Here is a 26,999-nt window from a genome sequence, read left to right on the forward strand (position 1 = left end):
CAGCTTTCCTTCTGTCAGGAATTGTTGTGGACCTTGATCTGGCTTTATGTCCTGACTAAGCATTTCCATAGGGTTCCCCTCACCCGAGCTCCCTGCGCTCAGTTGAAATGGCCTATTGATCTGTCTGCAGCCTTGCCCAGACTTTCTGTTCATAGAACATGGATCAATGTTATTTTGTTCTGTTCCGCTGGTCATCAGTGACAGCCTATCACCCCAATTGACACTTATTGCTTAATAAATAATTGTTAAATAAATATTACCTTCAAAGCACAGAAATCTCAGCACATTAAAAAAACCCAACATGGTACTCATTACTTGCCAGGTTGCTTTTGCTTTGGATCCATGCTCCGACTTTTGCTCTAGTTTTGATTTTTCTTTCTTTGATCCTGGTGTTTCAGCAGTTGTCTTCAGTTTCTCACTATGCAGCTTATTACAGATTGCTCCCAGAATGGTCCTTTTAATACCCTGAATGTCTTGCTGAGAGGCTGGACCTTCCTTCCATGGGCAACATCCACTTGTCCCTCTGCTCCCTGCTTTCTTGGTTGCTGTGACTGTCATTCCGTCTTTCCCTTCAACACTGCATTTCTTCCCTTTGAAAGAAAACCTTGGTTACACTCATGCTTCCCTTTCTTCTGGATGTGTCTTCACCTCAAATTTTAGAACTTATGGACTCTTTTGGTTTTAGTATTAACCAATTCATAAATGAAAACATTCAATATCCTGGACTAGAACTCATATTCCCTCTTCTGTACACCTATAATTCTTTATCCGTACCATTTTCATAGGATCCTCTCACTAGAGCTTGGCCTGCCTTGAGTGTGGAGCTGAGGAAAATCAGATACAGTGTCAGCATGCATAAAATGTAACATTGCTGCTGACATAGTGCATTGAATAGACTGGAAACTGGTGTGAGCGTTGCTCATGCCTTCGTATGACGTTGACACCTTCATCATGCCTGGTTAGCATCCAGTACGGTTTCCTGAGGGGAGTTTAACTGGCTTCCAACACTGAAGTGCTACATGTGGACTTCCCTTTCATGCCAAGTATGGATTGCAATTGCATTGTGTCATGTCTGTTTCATCCTTTACAATCTTCTGGTGTACTTTTCACTGAAAAGAATTAATTAATGAATGGTTACATTGCTTGCAATTTCCAGGACTGGCATTACCTATAAACTCTGCCTCCCATTCATGCTTTGAGTTCATGTTGGCTAAGGTTTTGGGCAGACCATGTTCTTCTGGTACTTGATTTTTTTACCCCTTTGGCTACCAAGTACTCCTTTCAAATGCCAAATTACAGGGAAATCCTGAATTTTTCTAAGGTATTCAGGGAGCCTTGGAGAAAATGCTGGGACTCACTCCATTTAAACCCAACCACTCTTCCAGGTTGGTGGTCTCATCTGGTTAAATGGAGTGTTGACAGGCGGTTTCAAACCATTTCTAAAAGACACATTGAATGAAGTGCGCTCCTGGCGGTTTCTAAGTAAGCTCCATTTTCTCTTCTCCGATTGAAACAGACTTTGCACGGAGCGCTCTTAAAGAGGAAAGTGGGTCTTATTAAGCCATTTCCACTTTATTTTACTGTGAGTAAAGGGTATGAACCCATCAGAAGAACCATAAAAAACGAAAGGACACCAGCAAAGCTCTTGTTGTTCTCTGTCTATCGTTTGTGTCTTTAATTTTCCTGCTAAGAATTCTCTCAACCCACAAAAGAGGTGTTGTGAAAAACAAAAGCAAATGACTATGTAGGGAGGGAAGGATAAGTTACCAGGAAACATACTGATTTTAAAGCTTTATTGAACATTCTCTCTTATGCTAGCTAGCTCCCTAGGGAGATATGGGCAATTACATTGATACATTGACTATAGTGAAATAAAATAGGAACATTCTCCTGCTGAAAATATAAATTGGTTTCTCGTTCTGGAAAGCATATTAGCAATTCCCATCAAGCAGCTTTGAAGCATCCATACCTTTGACCTATTATTTCTCCTCCCCACGAAGTAATCAAAGGCTCAGACAAGGTACTTAGATTTTAATTAAAGCATTGTTTGCAAATGTGAGAAATTGGACATGATTAACCACACTGTAATAGGGTATTTCAATAATCTGTGGGGTTTTCTTTAATAATATAATGCTGATTTTGAAGAATATTGAATATCGTGGACTTAGGCTTATGATACGATCTTAGGAACAGCACATCGGTTATTAGTTGATTGTTTTTATTCCTCCTGCCTTAAACACTTGCTATATTGAGTCAGATCCTGATCTCCTGAGGTTGTTGAGATGGTCAATGGGAACAGTTCAGTGGGTTTCTTTCCAATCTGTTCCATATTCAAACACACACACACACACACACACACACACACACACACACACACACACACTGCAGTGTCAGCTCTATAGATCTATATTACTCTGTATGTTTTTTTTTTTAAGTGCCGAATATAAACCAAGTTACTTCTGGGAAATAAAGGAAGAAAAACTTTATTTTCCTTAGGTTTTTCTAAATTCCAAATTTTCTATATAGATTCTATTTTTACAAAGCAATTAAAGGAATTGAGTAAAAAATACTACCAGGTATTTAATATGGGAAAGACACAGAAGCAAATGACCAGAAACTATTAGGAATCAGTGGGTAATTCTCCCCTGTCCCTAACAACAACCTAGCAATAGCTATCAGAAGGCTTAGCTGCTGCCAAGGTCAGCTTTACTTTTCTCAGTATCCTGTATCTGTGGCTCTGGGATGCTCACTCCTCCAAGAGAACACAGTAGAGGTACCATGAACAACTAATTGTCATCCTGGCTCAGCGGTTCTCAGGCTTCCTTGCAGTTTAAAAACATCTCAGACCTTTTGAAAATACGACTCACTGGTCCCCATCTCAATGGTTCTGATAAATTTGGGCTGGAATAGAGCCAAGACTATGAGCAACATTTCTCCAGGGCAATCTGCTTCTAACCAGAGTTGAGAACTGCTATCCTAGGTCAAAAGAGTTAAGTATTCTGGAAAAGGTAACAATGATAATGTGCTACACACGTGTAGTCCTTTTGTGTAGTATATGTTCATGTTCTTGCCTGTGTGTGCACACATGCATTTGTGTGTGCGCACATATGGAGTCCAGAGATCGACATCAGATGTCTTCTTCAATTGCTCTACACCTTATTTATTTATTTATTTAGAGACATGGTTTCTCTGGGTAGCTTTGTGCCTTTCCTGGAAGTCACTCTGTAGTTTTTTTTTTTTTTTTTGTTCCGAGACATGGTTTCTCTGTGTAGTTTTGGTGCCTGTCCTGGATCTCGTTCTGCCTCCCGAGTGCTGGGATTAAAGGCATGCGCCGCCACCACCTGGCTGGCTCACTCTGTAGTTTGACACGGAGTCTCACACTGAACTTGGAGTTCACCAGTTAGGCTAGACTGCTCATCAGGCCCTAGGGGGGTCCTCCTTTCTGCTGTCTGCCCAGCACTGGGATTACAGTCATTTGCCATTACACACAGCTCTTACACTGGTGCTGGGGTGTCAAACTGAGGTTCTCATGGTGCACAGCAAGTGCTTTACTGATTGAACCATTTCCCTGGTCTCTTAAATTGATATGATCTTGCAGGATTCTCATTCAGCATTTTGTATAGTCAAGCAATCAATCGTGTATGCAGAAGATAAGCAGACACATGCATTTGCAATACAGGGCCTTTAAAAGTAAAAGGTATGTTCCTCAAATGTTTTTGGTAAGATGTGTGTTCAGAGTTTGTATATTGGGGCTGTGCCGACGGGCAGCCAGAACCCTGGCCCACCACTGTGTGGCTGCTGGCCACAGGGGACATTATGATAAGCAAGTATGTGGTGGAGAGATGGAAAAAATTTTGAGGGATTTTGGGAGGGACATTTTCAGTATTAGATGCGGCCCTTCTTAGAATATCAAATATATGTATATCAGTGGACAGTTCACCCACTGGCCTGGAAAATACATCATCTCATCTGGTCTCTGTCCATCAGTTATATCAAACTGGGACTACTTAACATCACATCATTAAATTTCAAGGAAAGCTAGGGCACGCTGTATCTAACTCAAATAATTCACACCTAATCAGTCCCCAAGGGGACATTGTGCCCTAGCTAATGAATCTAACCTAATTTCCACTGTTCATTCATGAGAAGGAACACTGAGGAATTGTGGTTTCCTGGAAGGCATTTTTGTCTTTCCCATATCTATTCCCACCAACATATTTGAAAGACCTAGCCGACAAATCATTGCTATTCAAAGGTCCCTGGTGGATGACTCTCTCTGTCGCTGTCTGTCTGTCTGTCTGTCTGTCTCTCTCTCTCTCTCTCTCTCTATATATATATATATATATATATATATATATATATACACACACTATATATATGTATATATGTATGTATGTATGTATGTATGTATGTATGAGAAATAATATAAATAAACCAGTCCACAACTGGTTTATTTATATTAAAAACCTACCAACTAGAAGTAAACTCATCTTACAATTAGTAAATGATTAAACCTGACTCTGGTACATCACTACCATGAAATATTACTGAACTGTAAAGACAAAAGAACTGTTGATACATACGACTTGGATCTCAAAGTCTCATGTTAAATAAAAAAGACAAGCTCATTTAAAAAGCGATTGTATTAGTGACCTTTCTCGTCGCTGTGACAAAGTACTCAATAGAAGAAACATAATGGAGGAAGGCTTTCTCTGGGCTCACACTTGGAGGATAGAATCCTTCACGGGAGCAAAGGTGTGGTGGCAGGGAGAGCTGTGTGGACAGGAGTGCATGGCGGCAGTCTTTTGAAACTTGGTGGGAAGGCTCCAGAGAACCAGATTGAAGCTAGTCCGGACTATAATCTTCAAAGGTTATACACAGACTGACTCACCTTCATCGAGCAGACCCCAACCCAAGAGGTTTCTGTAAGCTTCTCAAACAGCACCCTAAGCTGGGGACCAAGTATTCAAACACATGAGCTCGTGGGAGACAGTTCACATGCATACAGCAGTGCAACAGCCATGTCCCAAATGAGTCCATTGGCATAACGTTTCTGCCCCTGGTACTGGAGATTGAACCTCAAGCCTGGTGCATGATAGATGCTCTACCACTCTGCTGTATCTGTAGCTCTTTTTTAGATTAACATCATTTTTATGTACTCTTTGAAATTTTCATGCATATATACAATGTATCTTGATCACATCTATCCATCACTGCCCACCTTCAATTCCTTCCCCTCAGGATCCCCATCTTATTTCCCCCATAACTTCATGTGGATTATCCTATTTTAAGTGGCAGTTTATTAAGAAGCTCATTTCTTTGGTTGTAAAATAGATTTTGGAGCAACTGCATTCAAAAAGTTCTTAAATCATTTTCACGAATTTGTCTCTTTTTTTCCTAACAGTCTCCCTACCTATATTCTCATTTTTATTACTAGCTTCCATTTTTGTTCCAGTATTTATTTATTTTATTTATTTATTTATTTATTTATTTTTTTTTCTGTGTAACTTTGGAGCCTGTCCTGGAACTCTGTAGACCAGGCTGGCCTCGAACTCACAGAGATCTGCCTGCCTCTGCCTCCTGAGTCCTGGTATTAAAGGCATGCGCCACCACTGCTCAGATACAGTATTTTTTTTAAAAAAAGATTTATTTACTTATATATTTTATGTATATGGGTACTTTGTCTGCTTGTATATCTGCACAGCAGAAGAGGGCGTATGACAGTTGCTAGCTGCCGTGTGAGTTCTGGGAATTGAACTCAGGACCTTTGGAAGAGCAGTGAGTACTCTTAACCACTGAGCCATCTCTCCAGCCTTGTTCCAGTATTTTTTTTAAAGCTGTATAAGAAACAATGGGAGATTCATGTTTGCTTTCTTTCTTTTCTTTTTAAAAAATTAATTAATTAACTAATTAATTAATTTATTTATGGATTGTAGTTTATCCAACACAGACCAGTCTTCTCCAACTTCACTGAGGTGGTTGACCACATCCTTCACCAAAGAGGCCTCTGAACTGGAATTCTGTTGCTCTGCCAGTCCCCAGCCTCAGCTTTCAGTACTAGGGTTACAGCAATCCTTCTGTAGTTGTCTCTGTCGGCTTCTCCTCTTGTAGATCTTGAGGTTGCTCACTCTGGAGACCTTAGGGCTGAAGCCAGTCTCAGGACGGGTCTGGTGCAGGGTAGCAGGGTCTGTCTCTGGAAGCTGGTGGAGATAATTGTGGGAATACCGGAGACCCTCACTGGTAAAACACCCAGAGAAACGTGTCCGTGCTCACTGCTTCTTCACACGGCCTTCACGTCATGAAGACTGGGCACACGCTTGTGTGCCAGTTCTGAGTGTGTGGGCATGTGGACATGTTTCTTGACTATCATTATCCCCTCCTTAACAACTTCATAAACAGCAATCGATTCTTTGTGGACCTTGCGCTGCAAGGTTGGAGGCCGAAGCTAGAAAGGAAGCCATGTTTGTTTCTAAGGAGAGGCGTCATTGGCTGCCCCTTTTTTGTGTGATTTGAAGTCCTTTTGACAGTGTAAGAAGCAGTGTCTGTGTGGAAGAGGTTGCTGAAGGAAGCTGTTAAGAATCAGAAAATTGCTGGGGGGTGGGGGTGGGAGTGGCGCACACCTTTGATCCTAGCACTCAGGAGGCAGAGACTGGCAAATCTCTATGAGTTCAAGACCAGCCTGGTCTACAGAGCAAGTTCCAGGATAGCTCTGTCTCGAAAAAACAACAAAACAAAACAAACAAACAAACAACAAACAAAATCAGAAAATTTGTACTTTGTCTAAAGTACAAAACTTAACAAATGCATTCTCTCTTTGTTCCATTTGCTGCTTGAGTCTTAGCTATCTCCTTTGTATCATTCTTTGAGGTTACTAGCTGGTTCTGAGTGCTCCTACCTTGTGGTACCATAAAAAGAAGTCCATTCATTAATCCAGCCCTTCCTTCCAAAGCAAGTATTTAGTATTTGAGGATATTGCAATAAATAAAATGAAAAAGTCCAAAATTTCCCAAAGCTGGAATTCCTGTTAGGGAGACAAAAATGAACACAATGAGGAAATGACATGCATCTTAAGAAGGTAGGGTGGGAAGGGTTAGAGGCTGGGGACTTGGCTCAGTTGGTGCAGTATTTGCTGCAGAAGCGTGAGAATCTGAGTGTGGCTCTCTAACACCCGTGTACAAAGTTGGGCATGGTGGTGTATGTGCCTGTAATCGCCATGCTGGGGAGGCTAAGACAGGATGTTCCCTGGAGCTTGTTGGTCAGTTGGTCTAGCTGAATTGGGAAGCTCCAGGTTCAATGAGACACCCTGTCTTAAAAGGGATAATGATAGAGGAAGATGAAGAATGAGCCTCTCTTCACATGGGTACACACATAAACATGTGCATGTGCAAATGCCACAGCTAGCATGCACACACATGTATGTGTACCCGAAAGAAAGAAAATATTATGGTAAGAAAAAAAAAAGTTTGAAAAGATTGTTAAGCAGCAAGCCTGATTGCTTAACGTTTGTGTGTTATGTGTCTGGGAATCTTAATTGCTCTTGGTCAGCTTCTGGAGTATGACCCTCGAAATATTCCTTCGTAACTGATTGGTGATGATGTCTTATGTATCAGAAGCTATAGTTCCAGCTCATCAAGGCTTCCCAGGAGTGTTCAGTAAGTTCCTGATGTGTAGCTAGTATTTATGCTGGAGTACTGTGGTTTGCTACCCTGACTTGTCATGTAACAGGAGTGTGTTCATATAACCAGTGTCTCTATGATAGCCTTGGGTTCTAAGGCTTAATGAGCCTTTCCCACACAGAGACACCTCACATTTTTCTTTGTAGCACACCACTAGAGATAGTTCCAGAAGGCATAGGCCCAAGAACCCTGTGTACAGGTATGGATTATACCATGGGTATATTTTTCCTTTTGTTTTTCATTATCCTCTACTGTAATTAATCTTCACAATGGGTATAACCTGTCAGTTAGCCCTGAGAGTCATTCTGGTGTGTCACAAAACTTGAAGGTGGCTTTAGGAACCCGTGAGGGAGATTGGGTCATGAATGAAAGAAAGTGTCAATTGATGAAGCTTTTTATGAGTTTATGCCACATGTCATTTGATATCTGGGAGGTGTGAACATGTATGATGTGTTCAAGAAGTGTAAGGAAGCTTCAGAGAACTAGGAATTAGCAAGGATTAAGAAGGGAGATTGTACCCAGAAAAGAGAAACAGCAGGACATGCCATCAGACAGAGACATTCTTGATGACATCAGCATGTGCTTGTTGGGTGAAGCACTGTGTTCCCATCTTTTCTCTGCTGAAGAATATCTGCACTTGTTTCTATTTTTGTTTGTTTAGTGCACTTTTTCTACTTTTTTCTTTTTGTAGATTCTTCATATCTTCTTTATTGTTTTCTTTTTCTTAGTCTTTTAAAATTTTTTGTTAATTCAGAAAAGCTTCACATTCTTTCTTGGTCTCTAATGACAAATTTGACCATGGTCTTGGGTGGTCCCTCAGCTTCAGTCTAACTCTATCCTTGCAAATGAGAAGAAAAATCACTCCTCCCAGCATCCCCACATACCCTGGAGAATGTCTCGCTACAGACTGATGTCTGTGCTGAGTGTTGAGGAAGTACTCGAAGCTTTCTGGGAATAAACTACTTCTCCTAAACATCTTTGACACTCACTTCTGGGTTGACCTCTACACAAGAGACCTCTTCTAATCTCAGGCTGAGCTAGACACCCAGTCCTTCCAGGACAACCTTAACCAAGGTTTTTTAAACCCTTAAATTAGTAACGTGCTCTTTAACTTTCTCCCAGTGGATTATAGGTTCTTTGTACTTCATGCCTTCTCAGATATCCTACATAAGAAGCCTGTATTGCATGTATTTACAAGGAAGGGAGTGATTTTTGTGAGTGACTCTAAGGTGGTGTGTGGTTTGAATGTTATTGTCTGCCATAATCCCATAGTCTCATAGGGAATGGCATTATTAGAAGGTGTGGCTTTGTTGGAGTAGGTAAGGCCTTGTTGGAGGAAGCATGTCGCTGTGGGGGTTGGCTTGGAAGTTTCCTATGCTCAGGATACAGCCCAGTGTCTCATTCCACTTCCTGTTTGCCTGCAAGATGTAGGACTGTCACGCTGCCATGTTTTCCACCATGATGATAATGGATTGAACTTCTAAAATTGTAAGAGACTCCCCCCCCCAAATTAAATGCTTTTATTTGTAAGAATTGCCATGGTCATAGTGTGTCTTCACAGCAATAAAAGCCTTTACTAAGACAGGCAGTATAAAAAATTGAGACACACAAAAAAAGCCAGGATGACTTTTGGACAGTGTGTTTAGGAGCCCGGGTAAAGCTAATTCATTTCCACTGAGGAAAAGGGCTCTGTGGGCAGGAGCGAGTCAGATCCCGATAGCTCAGGGCTCTCATTTCCTCCCCAGCTGAGTTCCTTGTTCTTGAATTGTAAAGACTCTTTGTGTGATCTATTTTGTTAGCTTTGGCGAACCACACTTCAAGTTTTCAGTCCTACTGGGAACAGCCAGGATTTTATTTGTTCTGTAACATTTTTTTTTTCATCTTTGAAGACCGTGTCCTTGTGGTAGCTCTTTAATTTCTGAGATTTGACATTTCCTCTCTAATAAACACTAGTTTATAGTTTATTGCAAATAAGTTTGTTTCCAAGATAAACAGTATTTTCTTTCTCTCTCTCTTCCTTTTTTTCTTTCCTGTCTTTCTTTCCTTTCTTTCCTCCCTTCCCTCCTGTCTTCTCCCCCTTCCTTCCTTTGGCTTCCCTCTCCACAGCCCATAATATTTATGCATCCAATTCTGGGAATTAAGCATTGAAAAGGTGGCTTTTCTATTTTACCAAGTTTTTTTTTTATTCCATGCCATTTTGTGCCTTTAAAGAAGGTAGTCAGTGTGTCCGTTTGAAATGCTGTAAAGATTAAGCCGTGTAAGCCCTCTCCACACTGCCTTACAGAATGCATAATTACATGTCCTTTCTCTTCCTAAGCTCCTTTGCTGGCCTATTCTCCTTTCTAAGCTTTCAACTCCTGTTTCAGTTAAATAGGGAAAATGAACTCACATCCTGGAAGAAAGGCTTGCAAAACCACCCTCTTGGTGCTTGTTTGTAACTGTGATAATAAAAGGTTTAATCTTTTCTGTGGCCTGTTGTCTTAACATTTAGGAAGCTCTGCCCTTGCCTTCTGTAGTGAACTTTTCAGGTTAAATGTTTTCATGCAATGTCTTAGCAATGTATTCTTCCCTGGCAACTGTGAGATTAAAACTTTGTACTTAGTTCTGAAGTTTGCATCCGGCAGCGATTTCAGAAGAGCAACCTGCTTCTCCCAGGAGCTTGGCCACTTTGGTCTTCTCCATTCTCCTCCTTGCTCTGTAACTCTCCTTTCCTCATCTTCTCCTCTGTCCTTTCCTTGCTCCATCCTTTTTCCAACCGGTATATGCCCACATGGCAACCCTTATCAAGCCCCATAACAGCATGAGGCTGTGTGGGAAACTGTTGGTTATTGAGATGTCTAGTCTTTTGAGCGAGAAGACAGATCTGTAGAAAAGGCAAGCAAACACCAGCAGATACCATGTGCTCTGGGACCTGTCAGAATATAATGTAGATGACATGGAGAAAAGATGTATATTTGAAAAGGGGTGTTTGACTTAAACCAGAGTGAATTGAGATTTGCATAGCAGAAGTTTTATTTTTATTTATTTATTTATTTATTTATTTATTTTATCAAAGTTGTTTGTCTTAGGGATATTATCGCTGTGATAAAATACCATGACCAGAGCATCTTGAAGAGGAAAATGTTTATTTGGCTTATGTTTCCACATCACTGTTTATCATTGAAAGAAGGCATGGTAGGAACTCAAACTCAAGATAGGAACCTGGAGGCAGGAGCTGACGCAAAGGCCATGAAGGATGCTGCTTACTAGCTTACTCTCTATGACTTGCTCAGACTGCTTTCTTATAGAACCCAGGACTATCAGCTTAGGATAGCCCCATTCACAATGGACTGGGCCCTCTCCCATCAATCACTAATTAAGAAAACATCCTACAGCCTTCCTTGTCTGCAGCCCTATATTTTGGAGGTGCTTTCACAGTCAAGGCTCCTTCCTCTCCAATGACTCAGATTGTATCAAACTGGCATAAAACCAGCCAGGATGGTATGTATTTGAGGTGGAAGTAAGAAATGGATAATTCTATCATAGCCAACAAGTGGGTTGGTCTTGGATAGTGACTAGTGATCCATTTAAGTATCAACACAGAGGAGGATTCTGCAACATTTTTCTGTAACATAATAGTTATATTAGTCCTTGCAGGCCGTATGGTCGCTGACACAACTGTCAACTTTGCCAGGGTAGGAAAGTAGCCATAGATTCATAGATGAATGAACTTGACTGTGTTACCAGAAAACATTTTTACTAAATCAGGCAGGGGGTCAGAGTTGGTGAGCAGGTTGTGGTTTGACAGACCGTGATGGAAGAGCAGGAGTAGAGAGAAGTAGGTTGCATAATGGCGGCAGATGCCAGAGGATTTTGGATGCTAGCCTTGAGCTGGGAATCGATATTCTCTTTAATGAAAACCAAGCCTGCTCTATCTCCCCTTAAAGTTATAAATACACAGACGTTTAAATTAGAGCCAGATGTTTTCTATTTATAGCTTAAGATAGCTACATGCCCAGCTATTAATTAAGACATATCTGCGACTGAATATTAAATGTATTAAAGTGGTACATGGAGAGCAAATGTGACCTCTGAATGCCCCAACTAAAATCTGAGTTGGGTCAGAGGCAGAAGTGTGGAGTCTTTAGACTTCTTACTATGACTGCTCCTTAGGAAGGGACCAAAAAGTCAGCTTGTAGAGAAAACCAGAGACTGCTTGACCAGGCCCTCTAGAGTCTCTAAACTCAAAATGTCAAAATTCCCCTTGTTTAAAATACCAGTGTGAACTGATCCCAAAGTAGATATTGAATCCGCGTCTTGGCGGTTGATAGGCATCGTTAGCATATCAGCTCTGAAGCAGCCTCTGCCTCATTTCACTGAACACCGCGTTAGGTGCTACAGAAGGTGCTTTTGTCCGCTTCAGTATTGCTGTTGCTTCCACCATCATTGGAAATTCTGCAGTCTTCTCCTCCTCCTCGCGTGGTGTGTCCCCTCTAGCCAACCTTCCCCAAGGCTCCATTAACGTTTGTATGCCCAACACTACCCCAGTGCTGCTGCGACCTGAAATTGGCAGTTCGTGAGCCCTCACTGAGTGAATTCGTCGTGGTCAACATTTGTCCTTGTTCATAACAAACGTTTTGAAAATTGTATTACTGTGTTCTCCATTGCTGCCTATTTTTCATTGAGGATTACATCTTCTCCTGAAGTCTTTTGGATTTATTTCCTTAAAGTATGTACTGCTCAGTTTATGAAGGCTTCTATTTTGGCATTATAGTCCTAGGAAGGCGTTGCAGTGTGTTAAATGAAATTATTGTGGTTGCGCCAGGGTACTGGGGAGAATTCAGGCTGGGTTTTACACCAAGAAATCCGGACCTTAGGTGGTGCTGGCTTTGTACAGTTGTAACCTACATGTTGGATACAACACCATGAGATGTTGCCAGATTCCCTCAGAAAGACGTAGGCTTGTAATTGTTTTCACCTATCCCACGTGAAGATGTTGTCACCAAAATATATGCCTGTAAGTATTTTTAGAAATTCTTTCCAAAATTTGACTTACCCACCCTATAGAATAGGAAACTGTTCTTTTAAAAGGACATTTCTTTGTGCTAAGTTAATATTCATTGAATTTTGGTGATTCACACCAATTAATACACATGATAAGTGATAATCAGTAATCACAGGACCTAGATCATCAATATGTGCTTTATTTTAGGTTTTTTTTTTCAGCTTTTAAATTATATGTTTCCTAGTGTGGCTGAAATCATTTGTTATTGGCCCATTTTTAAACCAATGGTGACATATTGAAAAGAAGATTATGTGGGCATGAAATAATGATTATAATTAAGTGACAGAGAAAATAATATGTTCTCAGAAAGCTGAATAAACAATGGAGAAAAGTAGGTAGATCATGGAGACAATTGCATTGCTGGTTGAAATTATGTATGTTTAATCATGGGATCTGCTTCATGTAGTGGCAAGTGTTTTTGATGGTAGAGGGAGTGGGGAAGCAGGGGTGGGGGTGGGGTGATGTGGTATGTAGTGCCTCTGGCTGCCAGTGCCGCCTGCTTCATCTGCTGCTGCTCCGTAGAAGTCAGAGCATTCTGTTTAAGTGATGAGCAGGTCATTCTTCATAACTTGTGTCTTTTAAATTGTTTTGACCAGACTTTCACGCTTTCAGCCTTTTTCTTTTCAAAAAGCGTTTGCTGTAGCTTATGCTGGGGTGAGAAACAAATCGTGTTCAAGGACTGGGGAAAGAAGCCAGAGATAACAATTGAGTGTTTGCTTTTAAGGATTGGTGAGGAGGAAACAGACCAGTCAATGTGATGAGGGTCACAAGTAAGGGATAATGGGGGACAAAGAGCCCGGGAGGTGGTATCAGAGGGACTTACTGGCTTCATTTCTCCTTGCCTTAACATTAGCAGATACCTTTTAGGTTTGCTGGATAGGATGACATGTAGTTCCAGCCATGAACCCAGTGTGTGTGTGTGTGTGTGTGTGTGTGTGTGTGTGTGTGTGTGTGTGTGTGTCTGAAAATGCCCGTGTTTTAGGATGCCAAACAACTACAAGAGCAAAGACGGTTAGTCTTTTTCCAAGTTGGACTAGAGAAGAATTTGCTAGCAAGGCCTCCTTGTGCCCTAAGCTTATTAGGTGATTGAAAGTGTAGCTATAGGGATGTCATCGGGGTGACACTGTAGTGTTGGTAATCTTTTTTCCCCCCGAAGTACGTCTTCTGATCAAATTTGTAGCACATTCTGGGGAGGGATTGTTTTAAATCATTTTATTAATTGAGCCCAGCTTTGGGTCATCTGGAGCCTGTGTTCTTTATTTTGATTTCTGTTCTTTCCTAAGCTTAGAGCAAATGGAATTTTCAGTTATTTTGTGAATTTCCTTTAGGATCTTATCCACCCATTAGGATTTTTTTTTAATAGAAAGGCTCTGAGAATTATTTAAACTGATATTTAAAGCACATGAATTAATAAAACCCTCTTTAGGTTTTCTTTCTTTCTTTTTTTCTTTTTGTTTTTTCGAGACAGGGTTTCTCTGTGTAGTTTTGGTTCCTGTCCTGGATCTCACTCTGTAGATCAGTCTGGCCTGGCCTTGAACTCACAGAGATCCTCCTGTCTCTGCCTCCCAAATGCTGGGATTAAAGGCATGCACTACCACTGCCTGGCCTTAGGTTTTATTTCTTAGTGCACTCTGGAAGGAACTATTTTAAGTACATTTTGTTGCTACAAGTACTTTACAAAATTTTAATAGGAAATTCATTTAACTTTTGCTTTTACCCAGGTTTTGGTTCATCTTTCTTTCTTTCTTTCTTTCTTTCTTTCTTTCTTTCTTTCTTTCTTTCTTTCTTTCTTTCTTTCTTCCTTCCTTCCTTCCTTCCTTCCTTCCTTCCTTCCTTCCTTTTCTTCTTCTTCTTCTTCTTCTTCTTCTTCTTCTTCTTCTTCTTCTTCTTCTTCTTCTTCTTCTTCTTCTCCTTTTTTTGGTATTTAATATATTCTTTCTTTCTTTACTTTCTCTTATACAATAGAATGGCTTATCAGTTAAGCGCATATATTTGTAGTTGTACCCTGTGGCTTTTAACCTTTGTGTTTGTGAAGCAAGCAACACCACCTCTGGCTGTAATAAATGCAGGGAGCTCATAGGAGGGATTATGAAGATGCTCGTAGTCCGAAAGGAAACTTGGGACAGTGCTGAAACAATATGGGTTAGAACTCATAGGTTTTCTAGGACAGTTCAGTTCTAGAGCTGTTAGCCTCTGTGCCTTTATTTCCTTTCAGGGTACTGGAGGTTTGACCCCAGTGGGTGAGGTGGCTGATGGAGTAGCAGCTGCTGGTCTCCTCCACCTCCCCACTTAGATTTTTTTTTTTAAGTACTAGCTGGACCCATTCAACTACATTTTGTATAGAAATCCATTGTGCCGTTTACATGACAGTATTTTGCTTATGCAAGAGTTTAGTTCCCATTTAAGCTGGAAGGTGTCAGCCCAGAAGGCGTCAAACTTGTACAAAGAACTACAGGCCAGTAAAGACTGCTGCAAGTGGGAGGATTAGTCTCCCCAGGAAGAAGCACAGTGAATGGTTATTTAATACCAACTGGTCATCCCTGAAACATACACAAGTAATATTATGCAGACAGAGTGGCTTGTACTTAGGAATACACACACACATACATACGTGTGTGTGTTTGGGGGGTGGTTGTGTGTAACTACAATTGATAAAAAAGGGTCATGAAGTTGAAAGAGAGGAGGGGTATATCTGAAGGTTTGGAGGTAGGAAAGGGAAAGGAGAAATGATGTAATCATATTAAAATATCAAAAAATAAAAAAATAATTTTTTAAAAGTTGGGAGCCATGATTTAGGGTGTGTGTATGTGTATGCACGCACACACATGGTCAGAGAGCACTTTTTTTCCTTTTAGTTGGTATGAAGAATTAAAGGTCTCAATAATGATTGCAATGATGTGTTCTTTGAGATACAGTCATGCGACATGTAAGCTCATCTTTAGACTTTGGAGAGGATCAGAACATTTTGTTTTTCAGTCTGCTGAAATGCACCTTCTCAAGGATGGAGTGATTGTTAATTAGTTCTATTTATATTTAAAATGATCCAAAAGCAATTTGGGTGTGGTTAACAAAGTTGGAATAAACAGGCCTGATAGTGATTTGTTAACAGTAGTGTGGCTTAGTCAGCATTAAGTAGGATTTCTCTTTCTACTGCACATGCTTTTCCTGATAAAATGATGCTAAGTAAGAATGGATTTGTTTTCGCAAATACAGAGCATCACTATTAGTCCTTAATGAGGTGTTTACAAAAGTGCTGGAATGGCTGTGATGTGGTTTCCAACTGTAGAAAAAAATTATTACTAATAATCACATTAATAACAAAACATATTTGCATTAACTTCATTTTGTTTCCTTAAGTAATTACCATTCTCCCGGTGTTCCAGATGAGCATTTGGACTTCAGAGTGACAGACCTGTGGTCACATAGCTAAGGAATAGCACAGTGGGTCTCTGCTCACTCCAGAGCCCACATACAGGATGCTGTGGTACTTTCTTCCAAAGGCATTTCTATGTTGCACATTCTTTGTTTTTGCCAGAAACCATGGGAGGTAAACCCCAGTGAGCATACAGTCAAGATCTACACTTGAGAAATAAGACCAGAGGGTTCAGTAATGCTGGCTTTAGTTCTCCTTGTCTTCACTTTAGATTAGTATAACATCTTATGTGGGTAAGGAAGAATTTTGTTTTTGATTTTGGAGAAAGGTTTCTGTGTGATATTTCATGTAGTTGAAACAGAAACTCATTCCCTGCCTCCTAGCCAACAGAAAATGGAGTGTATTCAATTAGAGTTAAAATTCTGTAAGTTGAAAATAGACAAAGTAAAAAATGTGTTTTCCTCAAGATCAGTTCACTGCTCTCCTTTTAAATGACAAAAATTACAATAATAATACTGTGCTTTATTAATAATAAGTATTCTAATTTACTTTGTTTTACAAAGAGTAATGAATTGGATGGAATGTTTTTACCTTTTTGTATAGCCATTAATATATATCTCCTAAATTTAAAAAAAAAAGATTTGTCTTGTTATTCAGAAGTATTGAATGACATTTTAATGTGCAATGCCATACATTCTAGGGTTCGACCTGATTCAGTTTCTGTTTTTTTTTTTATTTCCAGTGTCTGTATTTATGTTAAAAGTCCAGGTGAATGACATCATCAGTCGCCAGTACTTGAGTCAAGCAGTTGTGGAGGTATTTGTTAACTACACGAAGACAAATTCTATGGTAACTAGAAACAATGGAGCAGTATTGATAAAAGTGCCCTACCAATTAGGACTCAGCTTAACCATCATTGCTTACAAGGATGGCTACGTCTTGACACCTCTGCCTTGGAAAACCGGAAGGATGCCAAGTAAGTACTTCAGCGGTATTTTGAATTCACCAATGTAAATGATTTCTCTCTCTGGTGGGGGAAAATCTGTTGAGCTGAAATTGAGAATACCTACAAGAATCCCATATGGTATGTTTAGAAGTAAAAGGAAAATTTGTAGAAAACCCTCTTTGCCTATTTGGATGTTAAAACAAAGCACCACAAACCAGGAAGCTTGTAAACAACAGAGATATTTTACACAGTTCTGGAGGTGAGGAAGACCAAGGTTGAAATGGCACTGGGTTTACTACTATCTGGTGAAGGCCTGCTTTCTGGTTTAGACAGCTACTTTCCATTTTATAGATGTCTTCTTCTCACTTTGTCTTGACATAGAAGAATCTTTGGTGCTCTTTTTTTTTTTTTAAAGGCAATCCAATTCCATTGATGAAGCTTCTGCTCTCTTAATTACTCTGGGACCCCCCCCCCCTTTTTTTTTTAAAACACCAACAGCTTTCTTTGGTGGTGAAATTTAGGTTGACAACAATACTGGCATCATAGCAAATCGTGAAGTCACTTTATCTTCCACAGAGACTTGTACACTACCCAATTGTGGATGCCTTTGGTAATTACCCTTTCCTGCTAAGTAACTTCTCTGATGAAGGTTGAGTGAGGCACTGATCTAGGGTGTAGCAATAAATCATTGGCAGTCATTTTATTGCTATGTTCCATTATCAGAATGATCATAGTAGGTTTCCCCATGACCTATTTAGTATCAGGTTCTTGGTCACTTTAGCAATGTCAGGTATGGGTTCCATCTCATGAAAATGAGTCTTAAGTTCAATGAAGTGGGTTGGTTAGTCCCATAATATTTGTGCCACTATTACACCTGTTTATCTTCCAGACAAATCACTGTTGTAGGTCTCAGGGTTTGTAGCTGAGTAATAGTGATGATTACCCCCTCTCCTCTGGTTAGTGTGTAGAGTACTTTTCAGCGCCACAGATGATAGTCAGTAGGGGTAAAGCTTCCAGTTAGTCCTCACTCAATTCCCACATGTTCAATGATATAAGTGTGTGATGTCTTCAGCAATAGGGCCTTTATCGTCAGGATGTGAGGGTAATCAGTAGCCTTGGCAATTGTCTGTGATGTTTGGGGGTGGGGAACCTATGGAACTTCTCTGTCCAATGATTCAACAAGATGTAACCCATTCCCGGCACTGACGGATTTATTTAGCGGCATAAGATGTCTAGGTGGGGTGTTCTTTCTTATTATATGATGATTCAGTTTAAATTTCTCTCAAATCTGTATATATTTTAGGAAGCTTCTACAGTAGTAGGTTTCGATGTGACTTTGAAAAGGCCTTTAGTGGGAATGTCCCTCCCCATACTCCCTCCTTTCCTCTGCTCTTCCACTCCTCCCCATTTATTCTTCCTTTTCTAATTCCTCTCTATTTCTTTATAACTACATTATATTTCCCTTTCCTTGGAAGGTCCCCTCCTCTGCCTTGGACCCTTTCTGGGTACCTATCCTAGGTGATTATTTTAATCCAAACACATACATCTCCAAAGCTTTAAAGTTAACATCCATATATAAGAGAAAACATACAATATTTGTCTTTTGGCTCTGGGTTACCTCACTTGGGATGATTGTTTCTAGCTCCCTCTATCAATTTACCTGCAAATTTCATTTTCCTTAACAGCTGAATATTATTTCATTGTGTCAATGTACCACTTTTTCATTATCCATTCATTAATTGATGAATCTAAGCTATTTCCAATTTCTGGCTATTATGAATGGAGCTGCAATGAACATACATGAGCAAGTATCTCTGTAGTAGAATGTAGAGTCCTTTGGGTATATCAAGAATCTTTTGAGGCACACTATGACAGAACTATGCCTGCCTCAGTTTCCCCTACATTAAACATTTTGATTGTATTGTCCTATTTCACAGTATATTCTTCAGTTACACTTTCACTGTTCCCTCAAAGCCAAGCAAATATATGGCTCTTTGAAGACACTGTTTTGATTACTGGAAAATTAGCTGGTAAGTACACTACTTTCTTACTAATGAAGTTCTTAGAATGATTATTTTATAAGAGAATCAGGGTTGATTATAACTTGACAAAAGTTCAAGTTGGGGATTGGTGATAGGTTGATCTGAACAAGTTCTTATCTTATCATAAAATTGTATTTCTGTGTATTGAAAATAACTACCTTCAGTACCCACTGCACATGGGAATATATGATATGAGGAAACAGTAGAAATTGCTGTCTGTCCTCTCTGTCTCAACTCTCAGTGGGGCTTTTATAGCTGGTGAAACAGTGACAAGGACAGACATGTTTCCTAGACCTCTGGGCTCCCTAACTGTTTCTGTCTCCTTCTGTGCCTCCAGTGTGAATCTGGATGCTAATGTGGGAGAGGCCTGTCCCTGGGGAGTTCCGATCGACCGTCTAGGCAGCCTTCACTAGCGGTATTTGTTACTTGCAAGTCCACAAGAAAGAGTGCAAAAGGCCTCGTTGGGGGTATTGGTCAGGCAGTTGTCCTCCCTGATTCACCAGCGATGACGATGACAGTTTGACCCTTTCTTCACCTCCATGTGTCCCGTAATTGATTCTTAAGAGAAAGATAGACATTTTGCTTCTGTTTTGATACACAATACATAACGCCTTTATAAATTACAACTATTTGTTTGATTTGTATTGGTCTATTAATGTTCAGCGCTAACATAATGGAAATGACTAAAAGGCAGAAAATCCTCACGAATGAGTCAGTCAAGAGAGGCATGGCCTAAAGAATTGCTTGTGAAAACTCACATTTAGAAGCATTTCTGAAGTATTAAATAAGAACACTTAATAGTACTCAAGTTAAAACTTGAGCTTGGGCTTGATTAATCTTGGAGTGACTTACTAAGTAAGGCTGTAGACCCTCTTTCCCTAGATGTTAGAGCATTTGGTACTCATTTTGCTAGCGTTCAGCAGAATATAATGTGGAGTTTTGTGTGGAGATTAGAAAGTGAAAAGGAGCCACATGGCTACAGAGAGTCCTGGTTTCATGCTGCTGGGGTTTTAATGAAATTAGATACAGATGTTTCTAACATTGTTACATCTCTCCATAAAGTACCTACTTCTTTTCTTAATGCTCATAAAATATTTTGTCAAGAAGGGATTTTTTTTTGGCTTGGGTCGGGGGAGGCTAGAGAAATGGCTCAGAGGTTAAGAGCACTGACTGTTCTTCCAGAGGTCCTGAGTTCAAGTCCCAGCAACCACATGGTGGCTCACAACCATCTGTAATGAGATCTGGTGCCCTCTTCTGTCATGCAGGCATACATGCAGACAGAACACTGTATACATAAATAAATAAATCTTTTTTTTTTTTAAAGAAGACATTTGGTTTATAAAATAGAAGTGCATTCAGTATATATATATATATATATATATTTGTAGACAGGGGAATAGAAAAAAATGAAAACTTTTCTTAGGAAATGCAGGTAATTTACACAGGATGCATATTTTTACTTATAAGAAATTTGTATATTCAGCATTATTAAGCCATATGTTTTTAAAATTTTGTTTAGGTTAGCATATGAAAATGTATATTTCGTCATGATATCTCCATACACAAAGGTCACATATTTTAAAATAGAATGTATTAGATAATATTTTGAGTGATCCAAAAATACCAGATTGTTTCCTCAAATAGCTAAATAATAATGAAGATATAATTGTGCTATTTTATTCCAGTGTTTTGCAGGTGTTATTTTTCTCCCTTTATGAAAAATTCCTAGAAACTGATTTTAAGAATTATCTGACATTATCTTTTAATATCACACAAATCTTTAAAAGTTGATACATTTTTCATCCTAATAATTTAAATGATTTCTTCTGCATTTATCTGTTATCTTATTTGAGTCCAAGGCCAAAGGTAATATATCTGATAACTTACAATTTTAATTTTGGAATTGATCTTTGGCTTGTTAAACTGTGTTGGTTATAGAAATATCAATATGTCACTGAATTCTCAATTGATAAATATCCAAAGAGAGTCCATTCAACACCACTGAAATGAAGTAATATACACATACATCTGAAATCTGGCATTTGGAAGACTTTAAAATTACTGTGTATCTGATGGAGAAACCTACCCACTTTAGTATGTGGCTGGATGTCCCGAAGGGTGGCTATTATTGAATGTTGCTAGAAACCTATCCTAAATTAGCATAAACCCAAAGGAACCATTTATTTTTTTCAAAGCAGGCTCTACTTTAGGCAAGGTTTAATCCGAAGGACTCAAATTGGAATAATTGAAAAACAATTTTTCCTCTCTCCATTTCTCAATTCCACCCTGTAAACACTGCCTCCATTTTCAAACAAGCTCTCATTTTGGGTTACAAAAAGGGACCCTGTGGGAAACAAAACAAGCCTTCCATTCTGTATCCAGGCAAGCACACACCTTGGTAGTTGTGCTTGGGGCTAAACCTATCATTAAGCATGAACAAGATGCTTGATTGGTCTTGGCCCATTCTGACACACACCATCAACCTCACTCCTGTTACAGAACCACGCAAGCTGAGGATGGTCAGTATATGGTTCCCTAAAGTGAGATCTGAAAGAGCCATGAAGAAATTCTGGGCAGAATCAAGCAGTTCTGGTCTGGAGGTGCTTTGTGATCTAAAAGAACCATATGTAATGTGAATACTGAATGCTATCTTTTCTATTCCAGAACTTTACATTAGTATTATTCTTATTACTGACATCTTTTCCCACAACTTCTGCTTGTACTCAAGTTTCTTACGTGTATCCATGTAAGCATCAATGGCTTATTTGTGGTTCACAGATTGATACTATTGTGGAATAAAAGTACTCTTTATATAAATAGAAAAAAAGGAAGCTTCTTGGTTCTGAATTTAAAGTAATTATGTGAGATGTTGATGACACTCAGAAATAATTATAACCACATCCTGTAGAAGAAAATGTCCTGACCAGTGATGCTGTTTTTAATATGCGTATGTTTTTGTCCATTTGTTAATGGGATTTCCTTTGTCCAGATGCCAAATCTCAACCAAGTGTTCAGTTTTCAAAAGCCTTCATTAAACTTCCTGACAACCATCATATTAGCAACGTGACTGGCTATCTAACAGTTCTACAGCAGTTTTTAAAGGTGGACAATTTTCTGTATACGACTGGAATCACTCTTAACAAACCAGGTATTTTCTAGTTTTTAAATATGTAATCACATTTCTAAAAAACATCAGTACATAAATTTTTCATCAAATACCATTTATTTATGTGCATGATATTACACATTTGATTTTTACTAAAGCTTTGCAAAATACATGTTGCTTTTGAAATATCTAAGTATTAATTGTTTATAAGCAATTTCTTTTTATTCAAGAAAGAATAGTTAAGCCAGGTGTGGTGGTCCAGTCCCTGAGAGGCCAAGAGGCAGGCAGAGATCTGTGAGTTTGAGGCCAGCCTGGGTACAAAGAGGGTTCTAGAGCAGCCAGGGCTGTTACGCAGAGAAACCTTGTCTCCCACAACAAACAAACAAACAAACAAACAAACAAACAAAAAACCAGAATAATTATACCACAGTCTTTGGCATCTATTATGTCAAACTAAATGCCCTTTCATTTTAATTCATTAAATTTCATTTGAACCAAAGTAAGTAGGCAAAATACAGAAAAAGCTGTGATTATTGCAAAATTTACAATATGATACAGTTAGCAACTTTGACTTAAATACATATCCCATTGACTTTCTATGCAGTTAGTCTTTAGCAAACTGATGAGAAGTGTCAGTTAAATAGCCAGAGAAAGTATGCTATCAGCTAGTCTCTGAGTTATGTTTACCACGGTGACAGAGCTGAGTCAGCGATCGTGGTTTCTACTTGATCTGTCTTAGCTAGGAAAGAGACTAGTACACAGTCCGCAGCTTTGTTGTTAGGCTCGTGTGATTTAAAAGTTAAGGGATGAATGGAATTTTGCTTTTAAAACAAAATTTAAAACACAACCACATTTGTCACACCATTTCTCCTATTTGTGAATCTAATTGAAACGCCACTGTTTAAAATTACCTCAGAGGGCGGGTGGGAGGAGGGAGGACAGGGGAATCTGTGGCTGATATGTAAAATTAAATTAAATTTTATATAAAAAAATTACCTCAGACAGTTTATAATTTTAAGTATTTTGGTTGTGTCAAATTTTGGTTCATTTGGGTACATCTAGAAATGAGAGTAAAAAGAGTATATTATATAAATAATATATACTATAAATTATAAATAAAACTGGTATTTCCAGTGTTGCAGCCAGACGAAGCCCAATCTTCTGTCAAACCTGTTTGCTACTGCACACATCAGTCACTGCTTGAGGACACTGCCTGGTCCATGAAGCAGGTTTTGTCCTTACATGGAGCATATCGGAGTTGACACGTTAATACTCCTATTTCCTTGCTTTGGCTAGTGGGCTTGTTCTGGAGTTATCTCCCTGATTCTCCTTCTTTACTGTGTCCTGTGTTGGCTTCTTTCCATGTGTATTAACCTTCCACTTCATGAGTGGTTATTTCTGGGGATTACTTCCCCGGTCAGTTCCTGCTCAAATTATCCCAAAGCCTGCTTCTTGAGGAAGCTGGTCTAAGACATCCGACAAGGTTTTTCTAGATGTAAGTTAGAGGATGCGCAAAGTAAAGACAGTTACATGAATTCTACACCACTGGCTGTCTCAGGTGAGCTCATGCTGTGCTGGAGGATGTTCAAGACAAAGCTCATGAGACTTGGGCAGGGTCACAGTGAGTTTTCCTCTCAAAATCCTGCTTTAAACATGCTGAGTCTTGTAAGGGGACTGACTTCTCTGCTTTGTCTAGCCTGGTGTCACTGGTCACACATGCTTACTGAGTTTGAGATGTCATCAGAGCACCAAAGGACCAGGTTTTGTATAAAAGCCACATGCAGCTGGCAGCCCACCTATTGGATTACACAGTTCTAGAGCCCTATGAATCTACAGGTGCTTTTTGGTTTTTAAATTGAAAGTTAGGATTAGCGCTTAGGGCATAGAGTATGTGCACTCAATGCAGTATGCCTGTGGAGGCCAGAAGACATCTTCTAGGAGCCAGTGCTCTCCTTCCAAGCAGGAATCAAACTCAGGTTGTCAGGCTTATACAGCAAGGACCTTTACCCACTGAGCCATCTCGCTGGCCTGGGATTACACCTTCAAAAACATTTGGTTGGATTCCAGTGTCCTTAAATCAGATGACTCTGAGACAATTAGACTAACCGAAGCTTACACCCATTGGCCAATGTTACATTCTTAGCCAGTAGCTATTTATGAAATATATTAAAATTATATTTAAAAAAATCTTTAATGTACAGCCAATAGAGTATGCATTAGAATGGGTAACAATGATGAAATAATAGAGTAAAATGAATTTTAGAGTCATAACAATTTATTATGTATATGCAACCTCTGAGTATAATCCTAATAAATTATACTCTCTTTTAGGTTTGGAAAACATTGAATTGACTCCTCTTGCTGCAATATGTGTGAAAATATATTCTGGAGGAAAAGAACTAAAGGTGGATGGCTCTATTCATATATCTCTTCCTCTTCTACATACAAATCATGTAAACATGGGAGATCGCATCCCTGCTTGGACATTTGATATGAACACAGGTATGGTAGCTAAGATAAAATAGAATATTTTTCTTTTGGACATTTGGATATTTAATCTTAGAGCTTTATACATATCAAGGCTTTCACTAACATTACCACTCTGCACACTTTGTTAAGGACCATAATTGACCTCACTGGTGCATGTGTTTGTGAGGGGGAATGATGCTAATTCACTGTCTTGATTGCTTTTCCAATTGCTGTAATAAAATGCCCTGTGACAAAGGCAACTTAAGAGAGAGAGATGATTTATTTTGACTCATAACCGTGATGGTTGTAGTCCATCGTGGTGGGGAAGCTTCAGTAGAGGAGGGGTTGAGGCAACTGGTCACGCTGCATCCATCGTCAAGAAGCAGAGAGTGATGAAGGCTGGTGCTCGGCTGGCTTTCTCCTTTCACACTGTTCCGGATCATGGCCCGGTGGCTGGTGCCACTCACAGTGCGAGTGTCTTCCTACTTCAATTGACCTTCTCAAGATAATTCTCCACAGGCGTGCCAGAGGAGACCCATTTCTCAAGGTGATTGTAGCTCTCATCAAGCTGACAATTGAGGTTAACCATCATACACATTATGTAAAAACAAACAAACACAAATTTGAACATTATTCACCTACATTGTCTTGTGTTCCTCTAACATTTTGAGGAAGAAGTAATTTAAGATGAAAAAATATTTCCTCAGGAAATTTTAGTAGACAGTATGAGAGTATCTAAAATCTTGGTTAAAACCATCAAAAATATGTGTGAATATCTTGACAATAAATTCCACAAGAGATGGAAGGAGTGATGGTCCCCTTTAGGGACTCACCTAGTTACAGATGCTGCGGTGATCTGGGTTCTACTTTGGTCATTTAATCATTTCCTCCTGGATCTTCTGACTTCATTCTCCATTGCAAAGAAGACCAGCTCTGGGCTTGCTTCCCAGCTACAGCAGCACGCCTGCAGTGAACTGCTTGAATTTCTGACACCTCAAATGAAAATTGCATGTGAAGTCTGACTCATTCATAGGTGCAGCTCTGGATGGAAAAGAAATTGTTCTGCAAAAACTATCAGTAGCATTAGAACAACGGTTCTTAAAGTGATAAGGTCACAAAACATATGCTGTACATGTGTTTAATCACAATCTCAGGACAGGTGACAAATAACTACCTGTTGATGAATTGGGATTTATTCCTCTCTTGTTAAGTGTCTGGTGCTAGAGACTGAACTCTGGGATTCAAGCACTTTACATCTTAGCTAGCCTTTAAATTAGAATTTTATTCCTCACATCCTCAGGGTACCTAAGTTGAGTTTTGTTATAATGAATTTGTCTCTTTTAGTCTTGTCAAATCATTCACAATATGTCATCATGTATGCATTCTACTGAGTATGGTGTGATATTTAAGATTTATCATCCTAGATATTTAGTATCATGGTATTTATAATTTCTGAAATGTTCTGAATTCTTTACATGACTACCAGCAAACTGTTTGTATACTTTTGGTTTAAGGTTTAGAACTATCCCTAATTGTTGTTTTTCACTTACCATATGTTTTAGGTGCTTGGGTGCATCATGGCTGGGGAATAGTCAAGGAGCATAACAGTCATTTGATTTGGACCTACGATGCACCACATTTGGGCTACTGGATAGCAGCTCCATTCCCAGGAGCTAGAGGTACTGTAAAAGTGAAACAAAGTAATTTTAAAGAATAACACACATAGCATGCTGGAGTCAATATCAGCTGGCCTCCAACTTAGCCTAAGCATTGCCATGTAGCAGGTGAATGAAACCAGACAACTCCTCCCCCACCCCCTTTTCTTATACACAGGACCAAAGGATTAAGCCTCTTCCTGTCACATCTAATGAATCTATGAAGACTGAAGTTGCTTCCAGTATTTTCTAAGTTTATGTTTTCATGAGTAAATTCTGCCCAGCACAGTTAGATCCTCTGGCTTTAAGAAACAGGGACATTTTGAGTAATTTTTTAAAAGGTGAAGAATGTGTGTAGTTTACAGGTTCCTGGGGAAGGCAGACATCTCTGCAGCTCCAGAGAGCTGACCAGAGCTTGCTCAACTCCTCACCAGGTGGCTGCCACCGACGCCAGTCCTTTCCAGTCTTTCTGCCCACAGTGCCTGATCTTTCTGAGGAGGAAGACTCTGGGGGACATGAGGGGAAAGGATGTTGGATAGTGTCTTTAGATTGTTTTGAAAGATCAGATAGATGATATGATATACAACAAGATCATTGACCTGGCAATTTGAACAGAAGGTGACTGGAAGCTGGTGGCCACACATCAAGAATTCTTCACTAGGGATAATCCATGCTGATCTAACACAAA

The 26,999-nt window shown here is 39.5% G+C and overlaps 1 protein-coding gene and 1 pseudogene across 1 annotated transcript in view; one reads left to right on the forward strand and one right to left on the reverse strand.

Annotated features, from left to right (window-relative positions):
• Positions 1-26,999, forward strand: part of Fam171b (family with sequence similarity 171 member B) — a 52,220-nt gene that overhangs the window by 17,940 nt on the left and 7,281 nt on the right. The window contains exons 2-6 of the mRNA XM_006996798.4: positions 16,836-17,069; positions 18,977-19,069; positions 22,071-22,229; positions 24,519-24,689; positions 26,219-26,335. Coding sequence (XP_006996860.2) covers positions 16,836-17,069; positions 18,977-19,069; positions 22,071-22,229; positions 24,519-24,689; positions 26,219-26,335 — 774 coding nt within the window. The remainder of the gene's footprint in view (positions 1-16,835; positions 17,070-18,976; positions 19,070-22,070; positions 22,230-24,518; positions 24,690-26,218; positions 26,336-26,999) is intronic.
• On the reverse strand, positions 5,968-12,174 carry LOC121829184 (small ribosomal subunit protein eS10 pseudogene; annotated as a pseudogene).

This window comes from Peromyscus maniculatus, chromosome 4 (assembly GCF_049852395.1).
Source record: "Peromyscus maniculatus bairdii isolate BWxNUB_F1_BW_parent chromosome 4, HU_Pman_BW_mat_3.1, whole genome shotgun sequence".
Lineage (NCBI taxonomy): Eukaryota > Metazoa > Chordata > Mammalia > Rodentia > Cricetidae > Peromyscus > Peromyscus maniculatus.